The 12,792-nt window shown below is 42.7% G+C and overlaps 1 protein-coding gene across 2 annotated transcripts in view; it reads right to left on the bottom strand.

Annotated features, from left to right (window-relative positions):
• The window catches only part of LOC128686661 (GATA-binding factor C), a 206,230-nt gene that overhangs the window by 66,116 nt on the left and 127,322 nt on the right, over positions 1–12,792 (bottom strand). Inside the window, exon 2 of one of the 2 annotated variants that reach the window (XM_053773671.2) lies at positions 12,535–12,792. This exon is cut by the window's right edge and continues 315 nt beyond it. In XM_053773671.2, the coding sequence (XP_053629646.1) occupies positions 12,535–12,792 (258 nt within the window). The remainder of the gene's footprint in view (positions 1–12,534) is intronic. The other variant, XM_053773672.2, reaches the window with a different exon arrangement.

The following is a 12,792-nucleotide window of genomic DNA, read 5'->3' as shown; positions in this document are numbered from 1 at the left end:
TATTATTATTATTATTATTATTATTATTATTATTATTATTATTATTATTATTATTATTTGGTACTATTTTCTCATCTTTTTATTGCTTTTTATTTAACTTTGTGTTCCTGTAAATATTACGCAATTACTGTTACACATATCCGTATTTCTTGTATTTCCTCTCTGTATTTTTTTTTCTCTCTGGCGCTTTCTCTCTGCCTGAGCTTCTTCCTCTGTGTTCGTTTTCTGCAAGAAAAAATGCGATGACAACCCTGGCAGATCACAGGCACTTCACCACAGGGAATTATCACAGGCACTTCACCACAGGGAATTATCACAGGCACTTCACCACAGGGAATTATCACAGGCACTTCACCACAGGGAATTATCACAGGCACTTCACCACAGGGAATTATCACAGGCACTTCACCACAGGGAATTATCACAGACACTTCACCACAGGGAATTATCACAGGCACTTCACCACAGGGAATTATCACAGGCACTTCACCACAGGGAATTATCACAGACACTTCACCACAGGGAATTATCACAGGCACTTCACCACAGGGAATTATCACAGGCACTTCACCACAGGGAATTATCACAGACACTTCACCACAGGGAATTATCACAGGCACTTCACCACAGGGAATTATCACAGACACTTCACCACAGGGAATTATCACAGGCACTTCACCACAGGGAATTATCACAGGCACTTCACCACAGGGAATTATCACAGGCACTTCACCACAGGGAATTATCACAGGCACTTCACCACAGGGAATTATCACAGGCACTTCACCACAGGGAATTATCACAGACACTTCACCACAGGGAATTATCAGAGACACTTCACCACAGGGAATTATCACAGGCCCTCCCCCACAGGGAATTATCACAGGCACATCACCACAGGGAATTATCAGAGATACTTCACCACAGGGAATTATCACAGGCCCTCCCCCACAGGGAATTATCACAGGCACTTCACCACAGGGAATTATCAGAGACACTTCACCACAGGGAATTATCACAGGCCCTCCCCCACAGGGAATTATCACAGGCACATCACCACAGGGAATTATCACAGACACTTCACCACAGGGAATTATCACAGGCACTTCACCACAGGGAATTATCACAGGCACTTCACCACAGGGAATTATCACAGGCACTTCACCACAGGGAATTATCACAGGCACTTCACCACAGGGAATTATCACAGGCACTTCACCACAGGGAATTATCACAGGCACTTCACCACAGGGAATTATCACCTGAGAGAATGGCGGAAAGAACGAACACGATAATCGGCCAGATCCATCAGTAATTTATAGAGAAACAAAGAAAAACTGAAAATAATAAGTCGCTGTAAATATAAATCTTGACAAAATGGGAAGAATAACAAATTTAAAATTCAGAAATCGAATCCACTATTTTGTACCCATTTGAAAAAAGCAAATAGGTGAAAACTATTAGAAGGAACAAAATAAATTTGCAGAATCCACCATAATCACTTTCATTTTAAAAATATATCGGCAAAACCCATGATTATCCATCGCGGGGGCGATGACCCCCGATATCGCCTCCAGATTGGCTCCAGAGTCCTAGTTAGGAAAAACAAGAGAAGGAGGAGGAGGAGGAGGAGGAGGAGGAGGAGGAGGAAGAGGCATGGATGATAGGAGATTAGAGACGTGGAGGACGATGGAGTTTAGAGGAGTGGAAGTTGGGGGGGGGGGAGTTTTGGGCTTTAGAGGTGTGGGGGGGTGGGGAGTATTGGGGTGGAAGGGGAGAACCGAGATTTCTGAACCTAAGTGGGATGAGGGAAGGGGGCTGGTGTGTTGGAACCTACACGGTGGAGCTCAGAAGCTTGTGATTGGCAAACTGATACGCCCATCAGGGTTCCCACGCCCACCATTACGTTACGGATCAGTGGGCGCCAGACAGAGGCTTATCTGTTACTATCTGGGGGCGTGGGGGAGGAGGCGTGGGGAAGAGGGCGTGGGGGAGGTGGCATGGGGAAATGAGGTAGAGGGAACGGCCGGTCTTTAAAGGGGGTAGGATGAAGGAAAGAAAGAATGGGTGGAAGGATATCAGCTTGGTACAGAAAATGTGTGTGTGTGTGTGTGTGTGTGTGTGTACTCACCTATATATATATATATATATATATATATATATATATATATATATATATATATATATATATATATATATATATATATATACTCACCTTTTTGTGGTTGCAGGGGCCAATTCACATCTCTTAGCCCCGCCTCTTCGCTAGTCGCTGCTAGGTCACTCTCTCCCTGCTCCAAGAGCCTTATCGTACCTCTTCTTAAAGCAATTTATGCCTGTCTATCTTCTTAGAGCTATCTATGCCTCCACTACTTCAATCTCCAGATTGTTCCACTTCCTGACAACTCTAAGGCTAAAGAAATACTTCCTAACAGTTCTGAATTTTCAACTTCCACTAGTGACCCCTTGCTCCTGTGTCCCATCTCGGAAACATTCTAGCAATGTCCACGTTGTCAGTTCCTCTCAGTATTTTTTAAGTCGTTATCATGTGCCCCCTTATTCCTCCTATCTTCTAGTGTCATCAGGTTTAGTTCCCTTAACCTCTCCTCCGGGACTAGTTTTTAATGCAAGTTTTTGCCCTTTGTCCAATTTCTTGACGTATCTGACTTGGTGTGGGTTCCATACTGATGCTACATACTTTAGTCTCTACACATCTCTAGACATAGGAGAGGCTGTGGAACCAGGACCACTCAGAGGCTGTGCTGATCAGCTACCTGGTCTCTTGCTCACACCTACCAGCTCTGCTGCAGGGTAAATTGAAATTTAGTCCCAATTCGCAAGGAAAGAGCCGATTGGTGCCTACAATCCAGCTATACTGCTGTCTGTATTAGTAAGGTGTCCGAGATAAAATAATTTGACAACAAATGCCACAGATATTTTGCTCTTACTTGCTACTGCAAAACCGACATCAGAGAGCTTCACAAATGATTTATCTGCAGTTGTTATTTGTAGAGTAAAAAGGACACAAGCGCAACTAATGTGACGCATTTATTGTGTCAAGCCGTAACGGCTTGACAAAGCCGTTTGTAACGGCTTGGCAAAGCTCCTGGAGAGCGAAAATTTGCCACAATAAAAAAGTCACATTAGTTGCACTTGTGTCCTTTTACTTTACATATTGTCGGTAATTCTACCAACATTATTACAGTTGTTATTTGGTTGAGCCTCTCTGTTATGTGGCATCAGTCGCCAGAGTAATTCCAGCAAAAGCTATGTAGCAGCACAGGTCATTGGTAGTTGTGCCATTGACTGGTGAGGCACTGTGGACTTCTGGCCTAATTGCAAGTTTTCTAATCTCTGGTTCCACTCTACGTCCTCCGAGCGACTACCCAAAAGGCAAGTTCTCAATGGGGCATGAGTCTCAAAGTCGTCTAATTGTTCCTAGCATACCGCAAGGGAGAGTAGTGGGTTCCTCGCTTTGGAATGACCTACATAACCTCCACACGAATTTCACGCCAACGCTCAGAAACTCCTTTGTACCTTTTACACGTGAGACAAGTTGACCATTGCCCTGACGTTAATCATTCATCATCTTTCGGCTGTGTTTGACAGAGCCAAGTTATGACAAGGTTGGTTTGCCTTTGAGAAAACACATTTTGATGATCTCTAAACAGCACATACCTCTGTTCAGGTCAGAACCACAGACAAAGAAACTATTCTGATTTGTTGGTTTATTAGTCTAACTGCACATCGACTCCATATCACCTGTTTACTACCAGTCAAGAAGAGAGTTATCTTCAAGACTGAGATTAAAGTCAATTCTCCGCGAATATACACTGAAAGATGCACACTTCTCAGTATATATATATACCCTGAATCTTGTTGATCCTTGCGTTGCTGTACGCCATTATCTTCCTGACTCTGGTTGCAGTAACATGCTCCCTTGGTATGTTTGTGTAATTTTTATCTCTACGGTTACGTTAGTATGTGTAAAATTTTATTAGAGCAAGTTTTCTTTTTTTGTTAGGCCGGCATGATAAAGTGGTCAGAGTACTGGCCTGCTAGTTATAGGACTGGCTTGTCATGGTTAATAATCTTACCAGTTCTGTGAGTTGTTTACAATCATGTTATTAGGTGTACTCACCTAATTGTACTCGCCTAATAAGGTGAGTACAATTAGGTAACTAATTAGGTGAGCACACATACACACACACACTCGTAATGACACGATTGTAAACAATTCAAAGAACTAGCAATATTATTTATTAGCTATAAGAAGCCAGTGCTATAACTAACCTCTGCATCATGTCGGCCTATCAAGACTCGTCCGTCTACTTCGATTTCTATACACTGAGAAGGTTAGCGTGAGCCTAATGTAACCACAAATTCAGATTTTTACAGTCGAATCTCACCAGATAGGATACTCATTTAGTACCATTCGAGTACTACCAGGATACTTGTGAAGTCCCTCCCATTATCTGATAATATTAATACGTATTTCGACTTCTTAGGATTCCTCCTGGAACCCTCATTCACTATGGTAACCAAGCAGCCTTTTACTCTAAAGCTTCACTCTGCAATTTTCGAAGCATATCTTAAGCGGAAAATAAACTTTAGACTTTAATTTGTAAATCATTAGGCCCCGAGGTAACCACACGGGCGGGTGATACCTTATACACCGATCCTGGATAACCACAGGGGCGGGGATCCCTTATATAGCGCACTGCGACCGAAGTATCCGCAGGGAAGACTGTGTATATGTATACACAGTCTTCCCTGCTGATACTTCGGTCGTATTGGGACAGTGTTTCGCTCTGTGTAGAGCTTTATCAACTGATTTTTACTTGATAAAGCTCTAGGTAGAGCGATAAGTTTTCATAATAAAAGCTTTTTCTGTCTGATTTTTTTTTTAAAGAATTTCTTGAGAGATTCATATTGTCCAGAAGAAGAAGAAGAAGAAGAAGAAGAAGAAGAAGAAGAAGAGGAAGAAGAAGAAGAAGAAGAAGAGGAAGAAGAAGAACAACAACAAGAAGAAGAAGAACAAGAATAAGAACAAGAAGACCAAGAAGAACAAGAACAAGAACAAGAAGACCAAGAAGAACAAGTAGAGGCGTACGAAATTGTGATGAGGAAAATAAACAGAAGACTAAGCTGAAAGAAAGAAGGAAAAGGGGGGAAAATGAGAATGAAAACGAGGAATAGCAGAAAAGAAAGAAGAAATACTGCAAAAGGAGGGAATGGAGCGAAGAAGAAGGAAGGAAGGGAAGAGGAAGGAGAGTAGAAGAAAAACAGGAGGATGAGAAGCAGAAAGGACCTGTGAGCATATCTCTCTCTCTCTCTCTCTCTCTCTCTCTCTCTCTCTCTTTCACACATACAAAGGTATAATGAGTAGCTTAGAGAGAGAGAGAGAGAGAGAGAGAGAAATTGTGGGAGAGCAACGACAACAAACAACAACAACAACAACAATCCTTGTCGCAAACAACTGGTTGATTTGTCCAAACACATCTGCTGATTGGAAGCGCAAATCACAGCTGACCACTTCATAAACTTCGATTAATTGTTAAACTAACATTGGTTAATTTGCGACACAAACATTTTTTTAATCGCGAAGCGCAAACTCTGTAGAGCTTTATCAAGTTCTGTCAAGCTTCAACTGTAACTGAAATGACGTGAAATAAAACTTTTTTTTCCTCTGCTTAAAGTTCCTTTTTGAACTCTCAAGTCATCATGAATTAATAAAGTTCTATAATACGCGGAAAGGTTAGTCCAATAGAAACTAGCTCTGGAACCTTTGCCTTGTTCTTTCCATACACACGCTAGCTGAGCACATTTCGGAAACGGCTAATCGCGCCATATACAGCGATTGATCGCGCCCCAAGTACGAGTTGACCGCCCCATAAACATGTGCTGATCGCGCCGCAAATTAAAGTTAATCGCGCTAAAAAACGCGGTTGGACCCCACCACAAATATAGATTAATCGCTACTCATATATCGGTTAATCGCGTTGCAAATTAGTGTTAATCGCGATTCGCGTATCGGATGATTACGGTATTTCGTTGTCGCACGTTAAAGCTGCAAATATCCCCTGATGGGCGCTTTGGAAATCGCATGATCACAGCATTTCGGACGGGAAGCCCGATGTTGTATTTAGAAAAGGATGAACGATCGCTGTCTCGGACTTCGTACGGGACGACAGAGAACACGACCGACCGAACGAGAATAGTTCAGGAGGTGGAACATTAACAGCAGTACCCCACATGGAACGGTAGGAGAACCAGACGTAGAACGATCACTGCACCGGATCATTGTGCCGGATATAGAACGATCACAGAAAGAACCACCACTACCTTGCCATATGTTAATTATGTTGACTTGAACCAGTGCTTATTTAACAGTAAGTTGTCATGCCTATCTCACTCTCTCTCTCTCTCTCTCTCTCTCTCTCTCTCTCTCTCTCTCTCTCTCTCTCTCTCTCTCTCTCTCTCTCTCTCTCTCTGTTTTCGAAGCTACATTCTGACCAGAGATACAGCTCTTAAATTAGTACCCTTCCCCCATTCCCCTACTTCCCCATTCTTCTTCGTATTCATTATTATTGTTTCCCGTTTCCCAGATGCTGAATGATCACTAATTGTTGAGGACTTCCCCATGAATTTAACAACAACAACAACAACAACAACAATAATAACACCCTATTTCCAACTTTTGTTTTCTTACAACTCCCTTTCCCACTTAAGACCCATCCCTCCCCACTTACATCCCTCTCTTCCTCACCTACACCCCTCTCCCATCCCCAACAACGCCCCTCCCGTCCCCACCTGCACACCCCTTCCATTCGCTCCACTCTCCTTGGAAATGATAGGGGTGCGGCTATCAGTTCACCCCTCCACCTACTAGTGACTACATAAAAACAGTCATCCGGCCTCAACCTTAACTATCTGCACCTGTTTGGAATTAGAATCAGCCTCGACCTAGAGCAGCCAGAGGTCCCTCGTGGCGATTCACGAGCGCCAATCATATGCATTACCGAGGCGGGATATCAGGCTCCCGACTGTCGGAACTAGCTGTCGGTCCGGCCCATCTATCAGCGGCAGACGCACGATAGAGGGAAGGAGGGATGAGATGAGAGAAAAAAAGGTGGTGGAGAGTTAAAGGGAAATCGTATCTATATGTAATCACTCAGGGTTACACCAGAGGCAGCACCACCTCCAGTAGGTCCTGATCTATCCTGGATAAACCACAGTGGATAATAAACCAGGATGGATAACAAACTACGTGGCTAAGAAAGCCACCGTGAATGCTCTCGATTCCTCTACTGTAACCTAGATAAACCCCAGTAACTTGGATAAACAGCCATGGTAAACAAACGAACCAAGGATAATCAACCAGAGACTGCCTGATAATCTATTACAGCATTAATAAACCCAGGTTTAATCCTGATAAACTACCATGGATGCTTCCCAATCCTCCTCATCCTCCTCCTCCTCTTAAAAGATGTCAAAATTGGTTTACTGAAAAAAAAAAACCGTCAACTACACGAGGGTCAATAAGGCTTCAGGTCAACTGTTCGCCACCACACAAGAACATTTTAGTTCTTAAAATAGGGAATAAAGTAAACTCACAGGATATATAAATTGAGAGATATACACAACTGGGGATCGGGTGGGTGATAGTGTGAGATTCTGAAGTTTCACCCAACACAGTAGTTTTCATCGAGTCACAAGTAGAACATGTTTGTGACGTGGAAAACACCACTGCTTAGGCGAAACATTGTCAGTAAAGGATGCCACATGTCAGTATTTGTGTCTATCTCCTGAGAGCAAAACGTCTTCCCCTTAAAGCCTTGTTCGACTACAAGAGTCATTTCTATCCATTTCCATATCCACATTAGGAAATACTCTTTGTAAATCGTGAGATATTAAAATTTTTCTAAATCACGAGATATCGTAACTTTGGTAAATCACGAGATATCATTTTTGTAAATCACGAGATAACGAAACTTTTCTAAATCATGAGATATCGAAGCTCTGTACATCACAAGATATCAAAACATTTCTCAACATCGGAGACGTTGATATCGGTGGCTGAAACACCGACAAGCGTGTCAACAAAGATACAAGCGTGTCGACAGTGACATATGTGTACTGATGTTGCCAATTCTTTTATTACAGAAAAATCCCCTGACGCGGACTAGTTCTTTTCGAGCTTTTAATAGAGGTGAAACGTTGTCCCGATAGAGACTTGTTTTGTGTACACGTGTTGAATTTTCATTTTATTTAAGTTTGTGCTTTAAAACTTCTTGTGTTGATATTTTATATTGTGGCGTGAGCTGGGTATTTTACATTTTATTCGACGTTTGTCACCTAACTATTGACACGCCCTCTCAACCAGTGAATGGTAATTCAGAGTATAGCAGTTCTGGGGCCCCTCAGTTGTATTTATCGTCTAGTTCAACCCACCAATCAAGTGAAAGTACGCTTCTCTAGCTAAGGTGACATTATACTTGTCTGCCTGGCTTGGGAGGGCAGACTTTCGCCTACTCTGGTTGAAACCACTCGCAGTATACTGCAGTATACTGCTAATCTAATATTTCTTCACCCCTTGTAAACAAGGGGTGAAGAAATACACAAGTAAAGATTTCCACCCCTGCTGTGTTTGTCTTGCCCTTGTCTTACCCTTTTAATAGCCATATTGCTGACTTTGTTTACGACCAGGTGCTACAATACTTGAATTGTTTCCTGTGTATTTAATATCCAGATAACAAATATAATCCTAATATTTCTAGGAAATATTGTTTTCTGCTTAATATCTGATATAACTCTTGGAACACTTGTGTGTTGCTGCGTGTTGAATAACACCTGACATAACTTTAAAACACCTGTCTTAGATATCATGTATATCTGAGGTAATTTTAAAACACCTGTTTTTTCGTGAATTAATGCTGATAGAAATCGTAACACCTGTGTGTTACTGCTTACTAAATAATATCTAATATAACCGAAACATCTGTGCCTTTGCTGGATAACGTCTACTTCGACCCACCATACAAGACATACAACACCTGACACGGGTAATCATCAGTGATCTTTAGAAACCAGATGGGAACAAATGTCTGTCTCATGCTTGACACACGGAGACTCGAGCCTCTACCACTCCTTTGGGCTGAATGATCACACGGGTTTATGTTCCATCTAAGCACGTTTAACCTTCTTTTCCCCCGACGACTCAGTGCCATAATATCCCACAGCCTAGAAACACTTATTCCCGTGTTTAGTCTACTCATTAATGTCTGATATTGAGTAAAACAAAATAACTGGCAAGAAAATACACAGCTTTCGACTTAGTAATCAAAGATATACTATATTAATTTAAGGGGATTCATTCCATTAGTTAAATCATAAAAAGAGTTTGACATTTGCTTGTTTAGTGTGGCTGGTAGACAGGTACTCGTCCAACCTTTATTCAAATCTACCCAAAGTCCTTACCTCAGTGAAGCTACCTAGGAGTTTCTTTCCACTTATCAACAACTCTATTGCCCAACAAGTACTTCCCTAAATTCTTTCTAAATCTAAATTTCCGCAACTTTAATCTGTTGCTGCGAGTCCGTCTTGGTTAAATATTTTCAGCACTATTATTGTCCCCTTTATTTCTATTTTCCATTTGTACACGTCTGTCATATCTAACCTAATTCTACGCATTTCCAGATAGTGCCTTCAGTACATATTCCTAGGAAAGGTTTCTAGTAAATTACAATGAAATTTGTCATCATTCTCTATGTATTTCAGTGCATTTATGTCCATTCTGTAGTATGGACACCAGAGCCGAGCAACATAATCTATATGTGTCCTTACCAGAGATAAATAAAATTGAAGTGTAACTTCTATTATTTATGCTTTCTGATGCGAAGTTTAGAATTCTGTTAGCTTTAGTGAGAGCACTTATGCACGTTTGTGTTGACTTTAATTTCCGTTAATAAGAACTCCTAAATATTTTATTTAGCTTCATATCAGCAACACGGTCACAGGGATGATGAAAATGAGGCTCAAGAACTTCGGGCTCTTGAGAGTCCTTCATCAGGAATTTGCAATGAGAGTGGAAAAATAAGGTAAAAAAGTCGGGAATCTTTCAGCAGCTTGTTCTCAGTGGAACAGACCAACAACCCAAACAACGCAGCCTTTCCAAATGCGTTATTCCAGTGACAATATGTTTCTGACGGGCTCCTGAATTTTTCGCCTCCTTATTTGTTTTCCACTCCCTCCTGTTGCAAACTCCTGATGAAGGACTATCTATAGTCAGAAAGGCCTTGAGCTTCAGTGTGTGTGATAGTCATAATTAACACCTGTCATTGATCCAAAATAGAGTATTTGTCACCTAAGTGTGATCGCGAGTACGGTAATTATCAGTTAAGTACATCGATCTATGTACGTCAAGTGCACGACGACTTATGTACACTTCACGTAAACATATGTACACGTTATGTGTATGATCAGCGTAGACGTGATATGTACGACCTGTATACATGTTAAGTGTTCAGTGTACAGACAGTTATTTCAGACTACAAATTTCTCTGGGTAGAATGAAACATTCATCTCTAAATTTTGAATCAGCTCGTCTTTTGCTGTTCATATCAGTGAGGTGCAATTAAAGTCCAGCAATTTCTGATGAAGTTGAATTTAAATGTACGCTAACAAACTCCAGCATCTGAGAATAGCTTTTGTTATATACTGTAGCGTCCTCATTTCCCTCCCATATATTATCATCTCCTAATTTATTAAAGTCTCCAACTTTATTGGAAACAAAATCACTTCTAAAATGGCTATGTTCAATGTGAACATAAATTTGCTATAATTAGGCTGGCAAGAGAGCTGATGGCAGACAAGACTCAGCCCGTAACTACTACCGTCCTAACAGCAACCGGAATACAAAACGCATTGAAGGTATATGAATCTCGATAGCCATTTGCATAATATGTACCCTAACTACATTCCGCCAAACGCTTACACACACACACACACACACACACACACACACACGCACACGCACACGCACACGCACACGCACACGCACACGCACACGCACACGCACACGCACACTCAGCTACAAAAATTCTTTTAAGAATTGTATGTCAAAGTCCGGAAGGCTGGATTCAACTCTAAAACAGATGAAACAACGAATTCTTTTTAAGGAAAATTTGGTTTGATTTCGCTCCCACAGAAACACGAGTTTGGAGGAGAAACACTGTTAATCCGGTAGTGTTTAGGGAAACAGCTGGAGGTTTGAGTTTCTGGGATTAATGTGAGGCGTCGCGAGAGACTTGTCGACTGCGGGGTAATTCGTCTTTTGATCAATGAGGTCAGAGGCGTCTCCTGACTCGCTAGGAAGCCGAGTAGCGACCATCTTTGATAAATCAGTGATCGTGAGGTGCGCACCACAACCCGTCCGCGATAACTCAGTTTGGGCGGCCGCTCATGATAACACCGCCAGTGATCTTGTACCATCGAACAGGACCATCAAGCACCCTGAAGTAGCCACGGAAGAGAGAATCATATTGCAAGGCGGAGTCCTACTTATCATGCTGAATTATGAATGATTCTTGATGAATAACCAGATATCTGATTGGTTGGTGGCTCCAGGGACTAGACTGAGTGCTAAATCTAAGAGAGTCTAGTTAGTGCATATAGAATGAGAAGTCTAGTTTGGTAGTGGCAATCAGGGGTTAGTTCCGTGGGCGTGCTAAGAGATGGGCTTGGCGGAGAGTTAGTGGGGAGCGGTGCCACTCTATAGAGCTTGAAGGGGTTAGTGAGCGTGGGCCTATGAAGGGGGAATCACTACGTCCACCCTCTCCCCCTGTAACGTCATCACACTACTTGTGACGTAGCATCATGATGATGTCACAGGAGTATCTCTTCTGTTGACTGACGATGCTGCTGTTAACTGACAGTTTCCTCCCCAATAATGTTTTCAGAGTGAGTTGTTTGTTGTCACTTTTGCATACAAGCTTCAAAAGCTTCAAAAGCTGAAAAAACGAAAACAAATGACAACTGCTTTTAGAAACAACTAGGATTTTTATGCTACTACTCGATTATTTGTGGCATAAGTTGTTAAGCTATGAAAAGTGATTGGCATAGGTTCGACAGGTGTGGAGGAGTGTGGTTTACTGCTGCTGGTGTGCACCTGTGCACAGGTGTGTGCTATTATCCAGAGCCAGGCACTTGAGACTAGCATTGCCAGACGGAGCGACGCACGCACCACCATCACCTTATCAACTGTTTTATGATAGGGATTCTTTATTTTTTTCCGACGTATTGTAATGTTAGAATTACTCCGACACCATCTTGGCTTAGAAGCCCTTCATTTCCGCGAGAGGACTCAAGGTGTGAGCAGCGTAAGAAGCCGTAGAAGCAGCCATCAGACAAGAGCGTCAGTAGCAGCTGCAGTGTCAGCAGCAGCAACAGCAGCAGCAACAGCAACAGCGTCAGCAGCAGCAGACACTGGAGGGCAGAGGTAGGGGACACCCCGCAAGAATGGTCGGGTCTTACCGGCCGAGGAACGCGGCTTCGACTTCGGCTTGTCGTGGCCGAGGGCCTTGTTGAAGTGTGAGGAAGGCGGGTAGTAAGGGTTGGGGAATTCTGACCCCCCTCCCAAGGAGCCATGATAGGGGGGGTAGGAGGGAAGGAGAGGCGTTGCTGAGGCCTCCCCAACGCCCCCGCTGTGCCCAGGGGTGGAGGAAAAGCCCGCACCTTCACGCCCACTCTTGCTGGCACAAGCGCCCAGGGGGGAGAGCATGGGGGCACTCT

Source organism: Cherax quadricarinatus, chromosome 12, assembly GCF_038502225.1.
Source record: "Cherax quadricarinatus isolate ZL_2023a chromosome 12, ASM3850222v1, whole genome shotgun sequence".
NCBI classification, from domain to species: domain Eukaryota; kingdom Metazoa; phylum Arthropoda; class Malacostraca; order Decapoda; family Parastacidae; genus Cherax; species Cherax quadricarinatus.
The sequence above is the reverse complement of the archived record's forward strand: the minus strand, read 5'-3'. Positions and strand labels throughout refer to the sequence as shown.